The sequence below is a fragment of the Harmonia axyridis genome, chromosome 3 (genome assembly GCF_914767665.1).
Source record: "Harmonia axyridis chromosome 3, icHarAxyr1.1, whole genome shotgun sequence".
In the NCBI taxonomy this organism is placed as follows: Eukaryota; Metazoa; Arthropoda; class Insecta; order Coleoptera; family Coccinellidae; genus Harmonia; species Harmonia axyridis.
The window spans coordinates 41,410,808-41,434,547 of NC_059503.1; the positions used below are offsets into that span (position 1 = coordinate 41,410,808).

General features: G+C 33.6%; 2 protein-coding genes across 3 annotated transcripts in view; both read left to right on the top strand.

The window, feature by feature from the left end:
* The window catches only part of LOC123676673 (lysophospholipid acyltransferase 5), a 123,527-nt gene that overhangs the window by 80,158 nt on the left and 19,629 nt on the right, over nucleotides 1-23,740 (top strand). Inside the window, exon 5 of one of the 2 annotated variants that reach the window (XM_045612773.1) lies at nucleotides 12-252. In XM_045612773.1, coding sequence (XP_045468729.1) covers nucleotides 12-252 — 241 coding nt within the window. Of the gene's footprint in view, nucleotides 1-8; nucleotides 253-23,740 lie in introns of both variants that reach the window. The other variant, XM_045612772.1, reaches the window with a different exon arrangement.
* LOC123676672 lies at nucleotides 8,389-13,361 on the top strand. Its single transcript, XM_045612771.1, has one exon. It carries the CDS (start codon nucleotides 9,564-9,566, stop codon nucleotides 13,287-13,289), a length of 3,726 nt encoding a protein of 1,241 aa, XP_045468727.1. The 5' UTR covers nucleotides 8,389-9,563; the 3' UTR covers nucleotides 13,290-13,361.

The window sequence follows — 23,740 nt, forward strand, 5'->3', positions numbered from 1 at the left end:
TCTTTCAGAAGGACCCTTTGAAAGCACCGGAGAGCGAAATAGCTGCATTGAGGAGGTTTGGCCTTGGATTATTGTACCTATTACTTTTTCAATTATTAGGGATGCTTGTATCCGACGACTTCATTATCTCCGAGGGATTCGAAAGGAATTCTTTCTTTTGGAAGCATATTCTGCTAGGTGTTTGGGGACGATATACCTTGTACAGATACATAAGCTGTTGGTTACTAGCCGAAGGAGGTTGTATTTTATTTGGTAAGAAAATCTGGCATCTCAGTGTATTATTATTTGTATTTAAAAAAGATGAAGGATAAAAATCTGTGGTGGCTAAATGAAGTAATTATCAAAATGAATTCTAAACATTCAGAAAACTTTAAACTGCTTACCGCGAAATCTGAGGTGTAAGTCCTAGCACTACCAACGGTCCAAATTATTCTTGAAAAATTTTAATACTCTCCCAACTGAATGGAAACCTCAGATTGATTCCAATAACAAAAACACTGCACTATGATTCATTATCCCCTTAACGCAAAATGTTTGTACGCGTGAAGAAAAATTATATCAATTTGAAGAATCAATGAATATCCATTCAGTGGCTGCAATAGCCGGGCACAAATTTCAAATATTCAAAATTCTGAAAATATTCTAGGCAATTGCTCTTAATGAAAAATCTTCAATTATATCAGAAGCTTTGGGCGCTGGTTCATTCATATTTGTTTTGATATATTAAAATTCGGTATATATATATATATATATATATATATATATATATATATATATATATATATATATATATATATATATATATATACTTTCAATAATTCATTTGTAACCATTTTTTCACAATAAAGGCTCGGAATTTGAAAAAAAAACGGGAAAGACTTATTCACACACCTTATATATATATATATATATATATATATATATATATATATATATATATATATATATATATATATATATATATATATATAATTACATAATACGACCCCATTCTGATCATACGACCTATTTTCGAATCTTCATTTATTACTTTATATTTCATGATAGAATATTGTTAACTCATCAATCTCAAACACGGGATAATGTGGGTGGAATGAATGCCTATTGTAACTATAATACATCCTTTGTTCTTACAATGTAATTTTGCTATTTTAGCTATTCTTTGTGTGACGCTTAGGATCACGCCACATTTTGCATTAGAGATAAGTAATGTTATAAATTCTCAGATGCATTGTTTTTTAGTCAGTCAATAGTCAATAGCCAGTCAATAATAAGTCGTTTTGATTGTACCTTTCGTCTTTTTCTTGTAAATAAAGTTTTTTTTAAAAACAAGGTTTTCCATCTCAAAAACATAATTGGCGACGAGGATGGGATCTCTTTAAATATTTCGGAAATAATAGCGCGACGAGAAAAACGCGACGTATTATCTTAAATATTGTGCCGGTCGTAGAAGTGACAAAACAAAAACTTTCTTTCGACTATCAGTTTCAACTGTTAAGGTGAGAAGCAACCCTGAGAAGGAAGCCAAGAAGCCCTGATCTTTGGAGTAGCGCCCAAGACGACTTCACTACAAGGAATACGAAACAAAAAAGGTTAGCAATCCTTTCTAATTGACTCCCAGTTTACCTATTCTGGCCCAAAAATAGTCAACCTTTTCCCAAAGTTTTGAGTGTAAAACTTGTAGAACAGTTTTTCCTAGGTTTCTTTAAAAAACCGACATAAGAGTTTTTTCTAGGTTACTCATTTAAAAAAACCGATTACCAATTTTAATTCAAGATTACTTCAATAAAACATTTTAAAGGCCGTAAAGCGAAAACAGTAAAAATGGCATTAGAAAATATAAACTTAACATTACCGGAAAAGTTCGGGATGCTTTTGCCAAGATTTTCAGGAGTGGAGAATGAATTACATTCTTTTATAAAAAGTACAGAAGAATATTTAAGGATGTTCACAAATGAACAAAATATAGTAAAAAGTTATTGTTTATCAGTTGTTAAAAGTAAATTAGTAGGAAGAGCGTTAGCTGAGGTAGCAACTTCCGATATTCCTGATGATTGGAATTCTCTAAAGAGATTCTTACAGATTAAATTTGGCGATCAAATCAATTTAGATGTATTGATACACAAATTACAATTTTTGAATAAATCACATAATGAAGATATAATAGATTTTATTGATAAGATAATTTCCTTAAAGATAAGAATAAATTATAGAATTGACGCGGATCCCATGCCAGATCCAGAAAAACAATTATATAAAACTAATATTTTAAAGATTTGTAAAACAGTTCTTATATCAAATGCCCCAATAGAATTGAGGACTTATTTAATAACAAATAATGCTTTGAATTTTGACGGAACAGTGAATGCAGTTAAAGATTATATATCGAATTTAGCTCAATATGATTTACTCGATAAAAGCAGAAGACACAAATTTCAAACACGCCCTGAAAAAAATAATTTCAGAAATAATCCCAATACGAGAACAAATAATTATAGATCAAATTATATTCCTAATAATTATCATTTTAGATCGAATAATAATTATAATTCGAATTCAAATTCAAATTTCCCCTCACAACCTATTCAGTTTAATCAAAGACCTGTGAATAGATACTATCCCTCAAACAAACAAGTTTTTGGATATACTAATACTAATACTAATGTTTTCAAACCAAATCCTAATCAAAGAATTAATACACCACCAGAAAAAATGTCAGTACAAACAAGAGTTTACCCCCAAAAACGTCCAAATTATTCGACGCAATTCCCAACGAATCCCCAAAAGAAATTTTTTAATGAACGCGTTTCTAATGAACCACATTTTACTTTTGAAGAATTAACTCAAATAGGATCAAATCGTAATAATAAATCCTTTGATAGATTTAATTATAATAATAATGATAGAGATTTTTATTCGAAACCATCGACTTCCAAACAAAATTTTCGGGACCCTACTTTAGAAAACGAATTGACATGAAGCATACCCTAGATAATACAAATCAAAATCCTATTAAATTACCAGTAGACCTTAATCATCTAGAAACTAAAAAGAAAGATTTATCACAAAAACAAAAATGGCGTATAGCAATTGACTACAGAAAATTAAATGAAAAAACTATTGATGATAAATACCCTTTACCGCAAATCGATGCAATTTTAGATAAGTTAGGAAAAAAGAAATATTTTACAACGCTCGATTTAGCGTCCGGTTTTCATCAAATTGAATTAGATAGTGACTCTATAGAAAAGACCGCCTTTACAATTGAAAATGGTCATTATGAATTTTTACGAATGCCATTCGGATTAAAAAATGCCCCTGCTTCTTTTCAAAGATTAATGAATATAGTATTGAGAAATTATATTGGAAAAAATTGTTATGTTTATATGGATGATGTTGTTATTTTCTCAGATTCAATAGAACAACACTTAGCAGACATCCATAATATTCTCGAAGTATTTAAAGAAGATAATTTGAAAATACAATTGGACAAATGTCATTTTTTCAAAACTGAAATAGAATTCCTAGGTCATATTATAACTCCAGAAGGAATTAAACCTAACCCTAATAAATTAACTGTTGTGAATAAATTCCCAATTCCAAAAACTCAAAAAGAAATCAAATCATTTCTTGGTTTAGTCGGATATTATAGGAAATTTATACCTAACTTTGCAAAAATTACCAAACCTCTTACAAATTGCTTGAAGAAAAATTCTAAAATCAATATAAATGATCCAAAATATGTTGAAGCCTTTGAAGTATGTAAACAAAATTTATTAAACCATCCTATATTGCGATATCCTGATTTCAAAGAACCCTTTGTTTTAACTACAGATGCATCCGGATATGCAGTAGGTTCAGTATTATCTCAAGGTCAACCGCCCAATGATCTTCCGATTGCTTTCGCGAGTAGAACTTTAAATGAGGCTGAATCTCGATACAGTGTGATCGAAAAAGAATTATTATCGATTGTATGGTCGTGTAAACATTTCAGGCCATATTTATACGGAAGAAAATTTACAATTTATACAGATCATAAACCTTTAATTTGGCTATTTTCTCTAAAAGAACCTAATTCGAGACTAATGAGATGGCGAATAAAACTTGAAGAATTTGATTATGAAATAAAATATAGAAAAGGCTCGCAGAACAATGCAGATGCATTAAGTAGAATAGTTATGGAAGATGACCTAACTTACGAAAATTTTATAAAGGCGCAAGAAAATAACGATATCAAAGATTCACCAAACATTAAAGAAAAAGAAGGAAATTTATTCAATTCTCAAAAGAATTTTGCATTAGCACATTGTGTTTCACGAGATTTCCATATGAATAAAGGAATAGCTTTAAGTTTCAAAAATAAATATGGCGAAATTGAAAATTTAAAATCTCAAAATAAATCTATAGGCGAAGTTGCCGCGATCCGAAAAAATAATCGAAATATTTACTATTTAATCACAAAAGAATTTTATTATGATAAACCTAAGTATGAAGATGTATTTCAAGCGATTTTGAATCTCGAAAGATTATGTAAACAAAATAATGAAAAATGTTTAGCATTACCGCGCATTGCCAGCGGCTTGGACCGATTAAAATGGTCAACGATATTCAATATGATAAAGTATATTTTTTTCAATTCAACTATGAAAGTGATTGTATATTATTTACCCAGAGAAGATAATAATGAAATAAATCAAATTGAAACATTGAATTCCCAAATAAATGATTTTAATGGTATTGAAGATTTAAATAATATTGAACAAAAATATGATAAATTTTTGATTCATAAATTGATAGAAGATGTAAATGATCATAATTATACGGATATTTCCAGTGAGCCAAAACGAAAATACTTAAAGACGAAAATAAATAAAGAATTTTCGAAAGATATAAATTACCATAAATTTCCCCATGATATTTGTCGAAAAAGCAAATTCAAAAGACCTCCCATACAATTTCAATCAAGCTACGTAGGTCACGAACCGTTCAATTACTCCTATTGTAATACAAACCCAACTCATATCAAAGCTCCAATTACAAGAAAACTTGATCCTGCATTCAAAAAGATAGATGCGAAAGAAATTGATTCACATCGTATACAAGATAATAAGAATAAACATATTTATCATAAAAAAATTCTGAAACAACGGAAAAAGTAAATTTTAATTTTTATTTCAGATTGAAAATGAATTATTTCATCGTGACACTCACACTACTTGAGATTATCATAGAATCATTTACCTTAGAAATTATTCCTATTGAAAACAATATTTTACCTATACAACTTGGAAGAGCATTTATTACAAATAGAAATTTGCAGTTAATATATCATATTGATTTAAGTAAGATTGAAAAAGTAATTAGCGATTATCAGAAAGAAATTGAGAATATTAGAAAAGAACCATTAGGTTTTGCACAAACAACGAATTTTAAATATTTACGACATTCCAATGAATTGAATATCAAGGCCCTTGAAGAATTATTAAATGAAAATATAAAAACAAAAAGAGGACTTATTAATCTCGGTGGAAAAATATCAAAGATTTTATTCGGAACTTTAGATTCAGATGATGAGGAATTATTTAAGAATTATTTTGATGGCATAAAGAAAAATGAGAAAATACTCATGAGGAATCAAAAGAATATTGCTACTGTAGTTAATGACTTAAAGAACAAATATTACGATAAATTTCAAAAAATAACTGAAAATTTGAAATTATTACAAATTGTACCTGCACTCCAAGAAGTCGAACAAATGCATCTTATGACATTTCAAATTAAAGATATTAAAAATACTATTGATGAAATTCAAACGGCAGTCAGTTTTGCTAGATTACATCTTTTACACGAATCTATTCTGCCTTACAATCAATTTTCTGAATTAATCAAAAATGTTACGATAATCCCTGTTCATCATTTGAAGGATTATTATCAACTTTGTTATACGAAAGTTATTTTCAAAAACAAGATGTTATTGTTCTTAATATCGATTCCAACTATTTATGAAAAGGAATACGAGTTGTATAAGTTTTACTTCCTATCACAAAATAATGAAACCCTTCCTTACACCGATTCCTATTTGCTATCTCAAGAAGAAATATTACAATGGTCGACAAGTGAATGTCATCCAGTTGAAAAGGACTTCCTATGTAATCAAGAATCCATGAAGAAACCTCCAAGATGCCTCATCAACGTTTTGAAAACCCATAAAGAAAATTTTACCAGAACAACATCAGTTCCCTATTCAGATTTGAAATTATTAGAAGATGGAAATATTTTATCTCTAGACAATAGAAAAGTCATAGAGAAATGCCCTCACCAAATCAAACATTATTTTATTCCGCCAATGGCCCTGTTGCATTCTAAATGTACTATAAGTAATTCACAAAAAGAAATTTTTCCTCTAACCATCATAAATGAAGAAAAATATATTATTCTACCCAAGCAGACCCATTTTATCAAGAATGATTCTCAAGAAGAACTTATCAAGAATGAAGATATTCCAGACATCGTTTTAGAAGAATTAGAGCAGTGGAATCTTCAACCTATTGGAATAACATTTGCATTTATTTTGACAATACTTATAATTATTATTGTTATTGCTTTTGCTTGTAGATATTTCAGAAAAAATGTATCTTTAAAAGCTACACCTCAGCAAGGTGATACCTTTTTCCAAGAAGGGGAGGAATTACATAATACGACCCCATTCTGATCATACGACCTATTTTCGAATCTTCATTTATTACTTTATATTTCATGATAGAATATTGTTAACTCATCAATCTCAAACACGGGATAATGTGGGTGGAATGAATGCCTATTGTAACTATAATACATCCTTTGTTCTTACAATGTAATTTTGCTATTTTAGCTATTCTTTGTGTGACGCTTAGGATCACGCCACATTTTGCATTAGAGATAAGTAATGTTATAAATTCTCAGATGCATTGTTTTTTAGTCAGTCAATAGTCAATAGCCAGTCAATAATAAGTCGTTTTGATTGTACCTTTCGTCTTTTTCTTGTAAATAAAGTTTTTTTTAAAAACAAGGTTTTCCATCTCAAAAACATAATTATATATATATATATATACATATATATATATATATATATATATATATATATATATATATATATATATATATATATAAGGTGTGTGAATAAGTCTTTCCCGTTTTTTTTTCAAATTCTGAGCCTTTATTGTGAAAAAATGGTTACAAATGAATTATTGAAAGTATTGGCCATCGCTAGCTACAACTTTTCCCCATCTTTCTGGCAACATACGAATCCCGTTGCGAAAAAATTCGACCGCATAATATATATATATATATATATATATATATATATATATATATATATATATATATATATATATATATATAATTACAGGATTCCATCCCGTTCTGATCAATTGACGTAATATTGTATTGTTCATTTGGATTCACATATCAGTGTGCTGCATTTTGCTTACATCAGCATAATGCAGGTGGTTCGACGCGTGGCGTCAATTAAGATAAGAAAATATAATGTTATAAATAGGAGACAATATGTTATTGTCAGTCAGTCAGTCAGATAGATAATCAGCTTTAGAATCATCTTAGATTCATCCTATTGTTCATTTCCATATTTCCTTTTAAATAAATTCGTTTTTAAAAACGTGGTTTTCTCAACGAAAAACATAATTGGCGACGAGGATGGGATCTCTTTAAATATTTCGGAAATAATAGCGCGACGAGAAAAACGCGACGTATTATCTGAAATATTGTGCCGGTCGTAGAAGTGAAAACTAAAAACTTTCTTTCGACTATCAGTTTCAACTGTTAAGGTGAGAAGCAACCCCTAAGAAGAAAACCAGAGGCTCGATCATTGGAGTAGCGCCCAGGACAGTTTCAACTTCAAACAAGGAATATCAACGAGGTGAGCAATCCTTTCTAACTGACTCCCAGTTTACCTATTCTGGCCCAAAAATAGTCAACCTTTTCCCAAGTTTTGAGCGTAAAACTTGTATAAAAGTTTTTTCTAGGTTTCTTATAAAAAACCGATCACAAAGTTTTTCCTAGGTTTCTTATCATAAAAAACCGATCACAAAGTTTTTCCTAGGTTTCTTATTATAAAAACCGATCATTAAAATTATCAATATTACTTCTTTTAAACAGTTCCACGGTAAGAAAGAAAAGAAAGTAGCTAGAGTTAAAATGGATTTATCAACTGCAGAAAAGTTTGGATCACTCCTTCCTAAATTTTCAGGAATGGAGAACGAACTCCATTCTTTTATTAAAAACGTAGAAAGTTATTTAAGTATGTTCAGTAACGAAAATGAACTTATTAAAAAATACTGTTTAGCTTTAGTTAAATCAAAATTAGTCGGTAGAGCACTTGCTGAAGTTTCTACCTCAGATATACCCGATAATTGGGATCATCTGAAAAGATTTTTGAATAATAAATTTGGCGATCAAATCAATTTAGATGTGTTGATTCACCAATTACAATTCTTAGAAAAGAAATCAGATATGATTAGCTTTATAGATGAAATAATTTCGATGAAAATAAGAATTAACTACAGAATAGATGCTGACACGATGCCAGCTCAAGAAAAACAATTGTATAAGACTAATATATTGAAAATTTGTAAAACGGTGTTAATTTCGAATGCACCAACGGAACTTAGAACTTATTTAATCGCTAATAATGCCTTAACGTTTGACCAAACCATAAATGCAATTAAAGATTATTTGTCAAACATGGAGCAATATGATTTATTAGATAAAAGTAGAAAACATAATTTTCAATCGCGAAGGACGAAAAATAATTTTCAAAATAATAATAATAATAAAAGACACTATATTCCAAATAATTATAGATCAAATTATATTCCCAATAATTATCATTTTAGATCGAATAATAATTATAATTCAAATCTAAATTCAAATTTCCCCTCACAACCTATTCAGTTTAATCAAAGACCTGTGAATAATTATTATCCTACAAACAAACAAGTGTTCGGATATCCAAAGACGGAACGATATAATAATCAAAATGTTTTTAAACCAAATCCCAACCAACGAATTAATACACCACCAGAAAAAATGTCAGTCCAAACTAGAAACTTTGCACAAAAACGTCCAAATTATTCGACGCAATTCCCAACAAATCCAAATAAGAAATTTTATTCCGATGAACAAACCCCCAATTATACATTTGAGGAATTAACCCAATTAGATTCGAGTCAGAATAAAAAGAATTATTATGAACAAAATGATAGAGGTCGTTGGAAAACCAAGAATTCAAATAAATCAAAACAATTTCCCACGAAATTCGTAATTGGCGACGCTTCGACTTCAAAAAATTTTGAAGAACGAAATTTTTGCGAACTAGCCTCGGGAAACGAATCGACTTAAATAATAGTATTGATCATTCAAATCAACTTCCCTATATCGAATTCAATTATCCTAAATGTAAACTTTTGATTGACAGTGGATGTTCAGTTTGTTTAATAGACCCCAAATTTGCGTATAATAATTGCCCAAGTAATATTTATCAAGAAAAAACCACTTTAACCGCGTGTATGAGACAAAACACTTCAAATGAAAAAGTCTTATTGCCTTTATTTTCTGAATTTAACGTAGAAGATACTCATCCATTTGTACTTTATAAATTTCATAGAAATTATGATGGCTTAATAGGAGCAGATTTTTTGAACAAGTATGGAATCAATTTGAACTTTCAAGATCAAATTTTAGAAAATGAATTTTGCAACATTCCTTTTAAATACCAACAAGTATGTCAAAATCCAACGAAAATCCCAGTGGATCTTTCTCATTTAGAATCAAAAATAAGTAATCAACTTATGAAAATTTTACAAACAAACGAAAATGTATTACAATTACCCAATCAACCTTTATCTTTTTCTAGTAGAATCAAACATAAGATTCGAACAACCGATGATGTTCCGGTTCATTGCAAAATTTATAGATATCCCGAAGTACACAGGGAAGAAGTCAAAAAACAAATAAAAGATTTATTAGATAAAAATATTATTCGACCAAGTATTTCCCCCTGGTCTTTCCCAGTAGTTATAGTCCCAAAGAAAGAGGACTTATCAGGAAAAGTAAAATGGCGAATGGCCATCGATTATAGAAAACTGAATGATAAAACAATTGATGATAAATATCCTTTACCCCAAATTGATAGTATCCTAGATAAATTAGGAAATAAAAAGTATTTTACGACACTTGACCTTGCCTCAGGCTTTCATCAAATCGAAATGGACGAAGAATCAATAGAAAAAACGGCTTTTACTGTAGATAATGGACATTACGAATTTTTAAGAATGCCATTTGGTTTAAAAAACGCGCCTGCTACATTTCAGCGATTGATGAATAATATTTTGAAAGATTATATAGGAAAAATTTGTCATATTTATATGGATGACATAATTATTTTTTCAGAAACAGTAGAACAGCATTTGGCTGATATTCATACTATATTGGAAACGCTTATGAAAGATGATATGAAAATTCAATTAGATAAATGTCATTTCTTCAAAACAGAAATCGAATTTTTAGGTCACATTATAACTCCAGAAGGAATAAAACCTAATCCAAAAAAATTAGAAGCAGTAACTAAATTTCCAATTCCTAAAACACCGAAAGAAATCAAATCTTTCCTTGGTTTAGTAGGATATTATAGAAAATTCATTCCAAATTTTGCAAAGATAGCAAAACCTTTGACTGCGTGTTTAAAAAAAGAAGCGAAAATTGATATTGATGATATAAAATATGTAGAAGCTTTTCAGGTTCTGAAACGTAACCTTTTAAACCATCCAATCCTATGTTATCCTGATTTTAATAAACCTTTCGTGCTTACTACAGATGCATCCGGATATGCAATCGGTTCAGTCCTTTCTCAAGGTACTCCACCAGGTGATTTACCTGTAGCGTATGCTAGTCGTACTCTCAGCCAATCGGAAATAAAATATAGCACCATAGAAAAGGAGCTTTTGGCTATTTTATTCAGTTGCAAATTTTTTAGACCCTATTTGTACGGAAAAAAATTTATAATTTATACGGATCATAAACCATTAACTTGGTTATTTTCATTAAAAGAACCAAATTCTCGCCTTATGCGATGGCGAATTAAATTAGAGGAATTTGACTATGAAATTAGATACAGAAAAGGTTCAACGAATAATGCAGATGCATTGAGCAGAATTGTTATAGAAAATGAAATTAATTTTGAAAATTTTATAAAGCTGAATGAAATCAATGAAATAACGGATTCTCCAAATGTAAAAGAGAAAGAAGGTAATTTATTTAAAGCCCCTAAAAATTATGCATTAGCGCATTGTGTTTCTAAAGACTTCCACATGAGTCGAGGTATAGCCGTCTGTTTTAAAAATAAATACGGAAATATTGAAAAACTGAAATCGCAAAATAAAATGGTAGGTCAAGTTGCCAAGATTCGAAAAGATAATAGAAATATTTATTATTTAATAACGAAAGAAAATTATTATGATAAACCTACGTACGAAAACGTATTTAAATCTCTAATGGAACTTAGAGAAATTTGTGAAATGAATAATGAAAAATATTTAGCAATACCACGTATAAGTAGCGGATTAGACCGATTGAAATGGTCCACAATTTTTAATATGATAAAATATATTTTTCTGAATTTGAATATGAAAATTACTATATTCTATTTACCAAATAAGAATGGTAATGAAATAAATCAAATCAAAGCATCAAATATGCAAATGAACGATTTGAACGAAATCGAAGAAATAAATAATGGTATTGAAGATGACTTAGTGTCAATAATTAATCAAGTTACTGACGAAGAACTTGATGAATGCTTGGAATTACTAAATGCAGGTGAATGCGAAAATGATGATTCCAATGAAAATGAAGATGAAAATATAATTGATTTCGAAACTTCAAACGTGATTATACACGATGATGTAACCATTCACAGTAGTATAGAAAACCCTATCTTTGAAATACCTTATACGGAGAGAAGTATAAACTCCGCGAATTTGCAGGTCATATTTAAAAAAGCATCGAATTATGATGTTACGAAAATTAAATTGTTCGGAGAAAAATTAAGATTTCTTGTATCAGTAAATTCTGTCGAAACAGATTTATGTAGATTTATTCGAGAATATCTACGTCCAAAAAGTCCTTATACAATATACTTCAAATCATTAGAATTAGAAAAACCTCTTATACGAATTTTGCAAGAGAAATTCGATTATAAGAGCCTTGATTTGAAAATATCGAGAACATTAGTAGAAGATGTCGAAGACAAGGAGGAACAACTCCTTAGAATGAAACAATTCCATGAAACCAAAACTTCACATCGTGGATTACGCGAAAATTTATTAAGTTTGAAAAGAAAGTATTATTGGCCGAATATGAATAAAGATATTCAGAATTATATAAATACATGTGAAATTTGTCAAAAATCTAAATATGAAAGAACTCCAGTTCAACTTCAATTTAAACCAAATCCCGTCGGTACGAAACCTTTTACTCATGTCTACTGTGACACGATTAAATTTAATCAAACAAATTGTTTAAGCGTGATAGATTCTTTTTCCAGATTTGGACAATGCTATCCTTTGTTACAAAAGACAGGATCAGAAATTATGGACAAATTATTAATTTATTTTAGTCATTATGGAATCCCTAACAAAATTACTTGTGATAATGGGATCGAATTTAAAAATAATGTAATACAAGATTTTTGCAAAGTCCATAAAATCGAAATACATTATATCACGAATTATAACCCAAATTCAAACGCATTAGTTGAAAGATTTCATTCTACTCTCATAGAACAATTGAGAACAATTGAAAATAAAAATTTGACTTTTCAAAATAAATTAGCTCAAGCCTTATTAAGTTATAATAATTCAAATCATTCGAGTCTAGAGATGACTCCAATGCAAATCATCAAAGCCGATTTAAATTATTCTTTACCCATTGAAAGAACTCATAATGAACAAATTCAAAATTATGTTGAAAATTACTTAGAAAATTTCAACGATATTTCAAAACATTTAGAAAAACGACAAGAGAAAAACTTGGCCCGTTTAGAAAAAACAAATAAGAAAAGATCTGCTGATCGTCCCTTAAATGAAAATCCAACGTATATTAAAAATCCGAAAACAAGAAAACTCGACCCAGCGTTCAAAAGAATCGATGCAAGTGAAATAGACTCACATCGTATTCAAGATTCGAAAAATAAACATATTTATCATAAGAAAATTATGAAGCAACGAAAGAAGTAACTTTCAAATTTTATTTTCAGATTCAACATGGATCACCATTCATTTACATTGATAATTATGATTTTAATGATAACGAAGATAATTAATTCACTAGAAATTATTCCAATTGAAAATAATGTATTGCCCATTCAATTAGGAAAAGCTTACATAACAAAAAAGAATTTACAACTAATTTATCATATTGATTTAAATAAAATAGAAAATGTAATTTTGGCATACCAGAAAGAAATAGATAAATTTAAGAAGGAACCATTAGGTTTTTCGCAGACTGCAAACTATAGATATTTGCAAGAGTCTAATAAAATAAATATTGAATCGTTCGAAGAAATAGTTAATGAAAAAATACGGACTAAGAGAGGATTGATTAATTTAGGAGGCAAAATCTCAAAAATACTCTTTGGAACCTTAGATTCTGACGATGAAGAATTATACAGAAATTATTTTAATAGCATAAAGAAAAATGAGGAAACCCTCATAAGGAATCAAAAGAAGATCGCTACTGTAGTTAATGACTTGAAAAACAAATATATTGATAAATTTCAGAAAATGCATGATAATCTTGAATTATTAAAAATTGTACCAGCACTCGAAGAAGTTCAGCAAATGCATCTTATGACTTTTGAACTCAAAGACATTAAAAATACTTTGGATGAAATTCAAACTGCAATTAGTTTTGCTAGGTTACATTTGTTGCATGAATCCATTTTACCCTATTCAAAGTTCTCAGAAGTAATCAAAAATTCAAGTATCATTCCCTTACATCATATAAAAGACTATTATCAATTATGCCATACTAAGGTAATTTTCAAAAATAAAATTTTACTATTTCTTATATCTATTCCAACCATTTATGAAAAGGGATACGAATTATACAAGTTTTACTTTCTTTCCCAAAATAATGAATCCCTTTCCTTATCCGACTCCTACATGCTCTCACAAGAAGAAGAATTACTATGGAGTACGAGTCAATGTCACCCAGTTGAAGAAGACTTCCTATGCGATCAAGATCTACTATCCAAGCCTCCAGAATGCATCAGAAATTTGTTGAAAAATCACAAAGAAAATTGTTCAAGAATTGTATCAGTCCCACAAGCTAACTTGAAACTTCTAGAAGATGGAAATATCCTCTCAATAAAAAATGAAAAAGTCCAAGAGAAATGCCCACAGCAAACAAAACATTATTTCATACCCCCAACGGCAATCCTTCGTTCTAAATGTGTTGTAGGAAACACACAAAAAGAAATTTTTCCCATTTCTACGATTATGGAAGAAAAATACATTGTCCTGCCCAAGATGGCTCATCCAATGAAGAACCAGCCCAGTTCGAACTTCAAGAAAAAAGACATCCCTGACATCCAGTTGGAAGACCTAGAAGAATGGCACATCCAACCAGGATATTCATTAATTTTTATTCTTATGTTTATAATAATATTGATTTTGATATTTTTTCTTATTTTTAAATATTTGAAAAATAATAGACTTGCTAAAGTCACACCTATTAAAGGTGATAACTTTAACTTAGGTGGGGAGGAATTACAGGATTCCATCCCGTTCTGATCAATTGACGTAATATTGTATTGTTCATTTGGATTCACATATCAGTGTGCTGCATTTTGCTTACATCAGCATAATGCAGGTGGTTCGACGCGTGGCGTCAATTAAGATAAGAAAATATAATGTTATAAATAGGAGACAATATGTTATTGTCAGTCAGTCAGTCAGATAGATAATCAGCTTTAGAATCATCTTAGATTCATCCTATTGTTCATTTCCATATTTCCTTTTAAATAAATTCGTTTTTAAAAACGTGGTTTTCTCAACGAAAAACATAATTATATATATTATGCAAGGGGGGCTACGGTCCTCGGGAAGTGACGACCCCGCGTACCTGAGTCAACCAGTGTGAGGGTTAGCACCCCTTCTACTGTGAATAATGAGCTTTCGACACTCAAGAAGCCTCGGAACCCGCCCCTGGTGTTGGGATCGCGCCTAGGGGAAGATCTTCACGGTCCCTAGTAGAATCGAGTGGAGCAAGTGGCACTCCTCTACGAACTGGCACCACAAGGCCAAGAAGATTGTTCAGGAACTCTAGGATTAATGGCTTGGACACGTCTGAAATAGGCGGTCTCGCTGGAACCCAGGAACAGGAAAGGCAGCATTGGACAAGAGAAATGAACCGCAGTCTGATCAATGCTTATTATTTGGTTACTGAAGGTGGAAAGAACACAAAGAAATACGCCGAAAAACTGGCTGAACGATGGGAGGAGATCTATCCCGACAAGAAGTTCACCGGAAAACACTTGATAGCCCAAATTCGGAACATAAGAACTCGCAAGCTACTCTCACCGGCTGAGCTTGAGGCAATGAAGGCGGCTGCTCAAAATTCTCCAGTGATGAGGATAAATAACATACGAAGGAGCATACATAGATTAAGCTTTCTCCCAGAACGGGACAGCACAGATGATGGGGTTGATGGACTACAGCTAACGGTGGAGGCAGAGCCGGACGGGACTATACGTGAGATACGCGAAATCTTCCAAGAGGAATGCCTAAGGTGGAATGGAATCCAAATGGCAGATAGACATCGAATTCCTAAGATAAAGAAAAATAAGGATTCCAAAACAACAATGTCCACCGTAAATACTGCACTGAGTGAAATATTGAATAGCACAAAGAACCTAGAAGATATTTGCCACAAGGTCTACTGCGCTGCAATGGTTGTTAACAATATACTGCAAACACCGACAGTAACGGAAACACAAAGGACACACCAACAGAGAAAACCCCCGTGGGAGGAAAGATTGGAAAAGAAAATCAAAATCCTACGGAAGGAAATAGGAATCCTTCATTCTTACCTGAAGGAGGAGGAAGTTAGCAAAAAGGTAATCAGACAAGTGCAGTGCTATTCAAGAAGATTAAAACTGAAAAGGAAAGATGCTCAGTACAAACAAGAGCTAGTGATTCATATGGAGACCTTAAAGCAAAAACTGGCAATCCTGGGCAGCAGATTGAGAAGATACCATAAAAGAACTAAGAGATACCATCAAAATAATCAATTCAACACCAATCAAAAAAGTTTCTTCAAAGATCTGGGAGATCACCATAGAACCCAGCAAGAATCTCCGAAAGCAGCTGATCCTGAACTGAAGGAATTCGAAAAATAGGGGTCTAACATATGGTCAGAAAGGAAAAGTCACAACACCAAAGCCACATGGATAGAAAGTGAAAAAGAAATACATGCAAGTCTATCTGAAATGCATTCGGTCGTCATCACCGAGGAAGATGTAGCGATGACAGTCAAAAGAATGAAAAACTGGACAACGGCTGGAATAGACAATATTCATAATTATTGGTGGAAATACTTACCGTCCACTCATGGGGTTTTGGCGCGGCTTTTGAATGCAGCTTTGGAAAACCCGGAAAAGATCCCAAAATTCCCACACAAGGCACGACGTACATGATCTTCAAAAAGGGAGATCCTACCAAACCTGAAAACTACAGGCCGATCACGTGCCTTTCTTCTGCTTATAAAATACTTACCTCAATGGTCGGTCACAAGGTCCGGATTAGTTGGGTGTTAATGTTTAAGAAAAGGAACTTATTAGAAGAGCGGCTTTCTATAATTCCAGCCAGTACAGTTATTTTGAAATTAACACAATTTCTCTTTTATGAAAGAACCTTTCGTGCGTCCGGCTTATGCACTAGGATAAGTCTTATATTTGATCTTTTTCTGGGAGGTGTTTCACTGAATGAGACCAAGTATTTTTGAATAACAAAGTTTAATAATGGATTGAAATAATTAATGAAAAAAATACAATCAATGAAATTTGCACATCACTAGCCTATGGCAAACACCTTAAGAGTAAATAAGAAAAAATTATAACCTTCGACAATCTTGGACTATTTTGGTAAATCTTTTATAAGGAGAAAAAAATCATCAAACAATATATATAAGATTAAATTAAATATCCTTACCCTGGATATCACAATCACTGTTCAAGTAAACCTTTCAACAAATTCCCTATTTGTAACTTTCCTGAAAACCGTTCCCGCAAACCGACTTGAACTTTATTCAACTTAGGATCGAACTTGAACTGTCTACTGAATTGAAAAGTATTGTTTTTATAGTTGAATAATCGTCATCCTCCTTCTACCAAATTTTTCTAAGCGTCTATCTTCTTTTTCCTTTCGTCCAATCAGAGTGATTGTCCTTATGTACCTAGATTATTGGTTCCACCCCATGTTATGTACTATTGACATGGGGTTGTTCCGTTGGTACCGCCTAAATTGGAAACCATTTTGTTGGACGCGGACCACCGTTGGTGGTCCCCTCCGAATAGAACAGATTTTTATGTTCGGAGTTTTGGGCCATTTAAACCTCCCTAGAGTTTTTACGACTACATTTTTATTGCCTTGAAATCCTGTACTAATCTTGTGAAATTGGAACCTACTTGTTTTATCGTGGGATATCGACAGTGCCAACTACCCTGGGGTGTTTATCTTAAGCCAGGATGAAGGATTTAATGCCTAATAAATGTGAGGGGTGACAACGACTTCGTTTGCGTTCACTCTACTGGGATAGAACCGGGAATTTGTTGAATATCCTTTTAATGAGCCTGTACTCATTGCGAATTATCATTCACATTCATTACATTACTCTCCTCTTTGAAAAAGTTTTGGCATCGGTTGCCATAACTTTTCCTTTACTACCATTAATAGTCCAAATTCATCTTAGTTCATGTAACTCCTCAACTTAACAAATTTATCTTTTCAAAACAAAAAATTGAATAGGTAATAAATGAACCTTTAAACTACTATTTTAATCTAACCTAAAATAACACGATGAGATAGCTTTTGAGTATGACAGAGGAAGAAAAATTTTTTTTTTTTGTTTTTCATTACTTCCATCGCACTTCCACTTTGTTTTATATGGAGGCCGTTCAATTGACATGATTTTGGAATCACTTCTCTCGCGGACAACATCCTGGTTCATCAGCATATCCATACCTCAAGAAGTCTTGAGCCTAACCCTCGCCTTGGGGGATAACCTTTATTTGGGGGGGAGGGGGATGATAGTTCATTCGAACACCGCGTACTTAATGATCGTTTCGAAAAAGTTTTGGGGTTTCGCGAACAGTTCCTCATGCACTGCATACTTCGGGTGCATGCTCTGTAGTTGCGCATTGATTCGATACTTCAGTCCAATGAGGCGCGGTCGCACTTAATGTTGGGTATATTGTCGTGGTTAATTCTTCTCCTCGCATGGCCTGTTCTTGATTTCTTCTTGACGTTTCTAGTTTTGTCAATTGACGGTTGGTAACCCACATGGTGAGGGTGTTCCATAAGCTAGCCAGTATCATTACTCCGCAACCAAAGTTTTCGTATAGGTGGAGTCCGTTTAGTATGACTCCAAGGCTGTAAGCTATCATTCTGAAGATCGCATAGAATCCCATAAGTCCACTCATAAATATCCCTACATCAGTGAACCATCCCCACACTTGACGTATGGTGTTATGGGCTAATTCTTTCATCTCTTCAGGGTTAAACATACTTAATGTCGAAAATCCTTGGTTCGATGTATCTAGGCCGGCTACTCGTCTGGTTATGATGTTTTCTACCGCTTTCCTTTCGGTTCCGAACGTTAAGATTCTTTGGGCATTACTGATCTCTTCTTGAGTATAAATCCCAAGTGCTCCAATAGGTCGTATGGGTGAAAATTTCAACTTAGGGTTTGAGTCGGGTGACAATATTTCTGGTGTCTTTTTTGTAGTTGGGTACGGGCTGAATCCCATCCAGTAGTCATCTATTTTATATAATGGGGGCATTAGGCAATCCACTTCCTCCGCGTAATTCTGAATAATCCTCGTAACTGGGGCCATAAATTTTGACTGGTTGTTCACTATAATGGGTAATTCATTATAGCATTTTTCCGTTCGTCGTATCATCACATTACGGGGTACACATCTCATTATGTACAGGACCTCTCCTAGTACTCTTCCTACATATCCTCCTCTTTCCTTCACAAGTTGGCTCAAAGTATTGGGTACCAGTGGAGCCATCAGTAGTCGGTTTCGAAGTATTTCTCGTTGTAAGAGACATCTTCTATGGACGGTATCTGTATATAGTTGGTCCAGTTTCCTTGCGTAGGCCTGTTCTACATATAAAAACTTACTGTTGACGTAAGCCATCAAATCAGCATTGTGAGGAAGAATATTCATTTTGAGATGTATATCATTTCGTTGTTTTTCCTCCATCACTAAGATTCTTGGATGTTCGGTTTGCCATATTTCTATTTGGCACAGTGTGACTCTCTTCATCAGCGTTACTGCGAAGACCTTTGTACCATCTTCTATAACTAGGATCCGTTCGGTCGTAAATTGATTTGAAATTATTTCCGCCTGACCTTGGAATAGCAAACTCAGGGATTCTCCGCAGTGAGAGAGTGCTTCGTTTTCCCATGTGACCTCTCCCAATGTTGTGTCAAAGCAATAGCCTTTTAAGTAGGGACATACTACACCTCCTAATAGACTTATCTCATTTTCGTCTATTTTTACCCTTGCTTCATAGTCCGCTACTCGTATTTTTATAGAGGCTACTACGACAACATCCTGCCATGTCTGACCATTTTCTTGGTAGGTTGTCCCTTTGCAGGTTCCATCGTTGTTTACTGCTCCTCCGATCGTAATTGAAGCTGAAGTAGTACCATTCATATTTATTCCAGCAATCACCTGATGGTAGAGATGCAGTGTCTGATACCGATGGACCGCCCGACATTCTTCCGCACCTAACCGGTGTATAAAGTTCGATACACCTCCGGAAACAATCGAACTATGGCTGTGCATTCCGCAGTGAGTTATCTTCTTCTTCTCTTCTTCTTCCTTTAGCTAGGGAGTTCCCTGTTTGCTTGGCCTTGGTCTATTCTATTTATTCATTTATTCAAACTTGGTCTATTCTGCAGATGAGGAAAACCAGCTTTGAGCCCATCTTTTCGGTGGTCTACCCGGCTTTCTCCTTCCTCTGGGTTGTTCATTCTTGCAGATGTATGCTATTCTATCTGACTCCATCCTATCAACGTGGTCTCTCCAATCCCTTCTTCTCTGTCTACTCCACTTGACAACATCCTGTACACCAGTTCTCTGTCTTATTGACTTGTTGGTCTGTCTATCCCTCAATGTCACCCCTGAAATTCTTCTCAGGATCCTCATTTCCATCGTTCTGAGCTTTTGTTTGGTTCTCTCTGTTTCCGCACGGGTTTCTACGGCGTAGTTCATAATTGGGCGCACCATTGCTTTGTAAAGCCTCACCTTTGTTTCCTGGAGCATGTACTTGTTCTGCCACACCATTGTGTTCAGATATCCAGTTATCTGTGCCGCCTTAGTGGCCTGCTGTTGGACTTCCGAATAGAGATCTCTGTGACTGGTGATTTCAACTCCGAGATATTTGAAGCTCATTGTCTGCTGAATGACGACACCCTCTAGTTCTAATTTACATCGAACAGGTTCCTTACTTATCACCATGCATTTAGTTTTGTCACTGGATATCTTCATGTTGTGTTGTTTGCTGGCAATATTGAACAGATGTAGCAGCCTCTGGGGGTCATCCTCACAACCCGCCAAAAGAAGCGTATCATCAGCATAGCAGACGATGTTTATATTGCGGCTCCCTATGCTGAATCCCTTCTTCCCTCTCAGAGCGTATATCATGCGGTCCATTATCAGACTAAACAGGAAGGGGCTCAGCGAATCTCCCTGTCGAATACCCATATTCGCGGTGATAGGCTCTGTGAAACCATCTGCTGTTTTTATTTCAATTGATGTATCCGAATACATATCGTAGATCAGCTCGATCAGATTGTGTGGGACATGGTGTTCGTCCAATACTTTTAGCACATCGTTTCTTTGTACCCGGTCAAAAGCCTTAGTGAAATCGACGAAGCACATATATAGGGGACAGTAGAATTCAATGGATTTCTCCACCAGTTGTCGGACAATAAAGATAGCATCAGTTGTGCTCCGATTTTTTCTGAACCCCTGCTGTTCCTCCGAGATTGGTATTAGCTCCTCCATTATACTCCTTATTGCAGATGTGAAAAGCTTAAGAACAGTATTGAGCAGAGAAATTCCTCGATAGTTGTCTGGCGTTTTCTTATCTCCCTTTTTGTGTACTGGAATGGTGTAGCTGTTTTTCCACTCTTTTGGAATTTTCTTCGTGTCCAGCACATGGGAAAACAACTCGTGTATGCGCACTACCATGGATTCGCCACCGTGTTTGAAAAACTCATTATATACTCCATCGGGCCCGGGAGATTTTCGTGTCTTCAGTTTTCTTATGGAATCTCTCACTGCATCTAAAGACAGCTTTGCAGTGTTTCTATTGAGCCATTTTCGTTCTGCCTCTCCCAAGTTTTCCTCCTGCAGGCTGTATAGTTCACTAAAGTATTCATGCCATTTTCTACTTTTTATTGATGGTATCTGAACGTATTCTGTTATTTCCTTTTTTTGATTTCGCAACGTTCTCCAGATATTTCTTTGGACTCCATATAGGTCGTGTTCCATGTCTTTAACATACTTTTCCCAGTAATCTTCTTTGATCTTTCTTATTGACTGATTGTTACTGTTACGGACTGTTTTGTAGGCTGCATATTCTTGTGATGTTGGGTTCCTCTTATATTGTAAAAATGCCTGTTTCTTTTCCTGTGCCAATTTTCTTACTCTCTCATCAAACCAGGGAGTTCTGTTTCTTTTGCCGATAGTGCTGGCAGTTCTCCTTCCTAGCACCTCCTCTGCTGTTATGAGCATGGCGTTCTTGAGCTCTCTCCATTCGTCATCTACTTCCTGGCTGTCATATTTGCCCGCCTGAAGTCTCTGCGATAGTCTTGACGCATATAGATGTTTGGTTGTTGGATCGTCAATCTTTTCAATACACAATTTCTCGGATTTTTTATGAAACGTCCTTTTGCGTGCAAGATCCAGATTCAACCTGCATAGTACCAGCCCATGATCGGAACCAATATTGGCAGATGAAAGGGTTCTAACGTCCAAAATTTGTTTTGGGTGAATCTCTCTATTGGTTAGAATAAAGTCAATCATGGATGTTTGCCCTCTGGTGTTACTCCACGTGATCTTATGCTGCAGCCGATGATCGAAAAAGGTGTTATTTAACCTGAGCTGGTTCAAACAACAGAACTCTATTAAATCTTCTCCAGTTATAATCCGGGTTAATTCGACACAACAAGTCCATACATGTTTCAATCTTATTTCGTCCTTCTGTAGCACTTTAATGTCAACCGGCTCGCTTTTATATGTTGTGTCTAACGTCGGACATTCCGCGACATCACGAATAGATACCGCCGTTATCTCGGAATTTTTATCCGCACAGTCATACGCTATTAGGGCTTGGACGCTTGCACACGTCATAAGGAAGAAGGTTATCCCGTTAACTAAGGCTTGTGGTTTCTTCATGGTACTTGTCGTCTAGTAGGTTTTCGCAATTTTTTTCTGGGTGGGATGATCCTCCCGGAAACCGTCTTGTCCTGTGGAACCCTGCAATTCACCCTTATACAGGAAAATAGTTGACAACAAGAAAAACCTAAATAATGTCCTACATAACATATGATGAGGTTAACTCTACATAAACTACAAGAATGAGGTGAGATACATATTGATAATACTAATTAGTCATACAATGTTTTTTTTTTTTTTTTTTTTTTTATGGTGGTTTAGGCAAACCATAATACCATAACATATACATATATATTTGTTCAATTGAACAATAATCTGAAAAAAAAAATTAAAATACAGATCGTGTCTGATGACGCGTATGCTCAATTAGGTGGAAAAAAAATAAAAGAATGGACGAAATAAATTAATATAGAATCAGGGATGGGGTTGAAATTAAAATGCTATTGATTCAGGAGTGTGAGCATGTATGCTTGAAGCAGAATAGTATCAGGTAGGGTTTACCCGACGTACAATTGAATGCGTCTTCTGAAATCGACATTAGGGTAAGAGTTTATTTTACCCACCTGGATGCTTGCTATGAGTTACTCAGAATAGTTACTCGAAATGGCTTCGTGGGGCTAGGTGGACTTTGGTAACAGAAAAGTTGGGTATTCACTTACAATCAATATAATGAAAGTTTAAGCATAGGGAAAAGGGTCAATCCTACTTAGAATACATAAGAGGATCTCAACGAACAACGCTTAGGCGTGTTACTTAAGTCAGAGAAAAATAAAAGAAGGTCCATTATATTAATGAACAGAAACTCGGTCATAATATTGTAAGTGAACCCTTATAGAATCTACGAAGAAAAGATCGACTCGTCCCTAAAGGTTTGTCCTTTTTAAACCCCCCACTGGTTAATCGAATCCATATCGGACCGGTGGGCGCCTCAATCTAGTTGAGCGTCTTGCAGGAATTTCTACTTCTTCTTCCTCGTCAACCTCCTCACTC

Bases quoted from the DNA above. Each gene is read 5' to 3' on its own strand.
- LOC123676672 (XM_045612771.1), top strand. From the start codon at position 9,564: ATGAGACAAAACACTTCAAATGAAAAAGTCTTATTGCCTTTATTTTCT.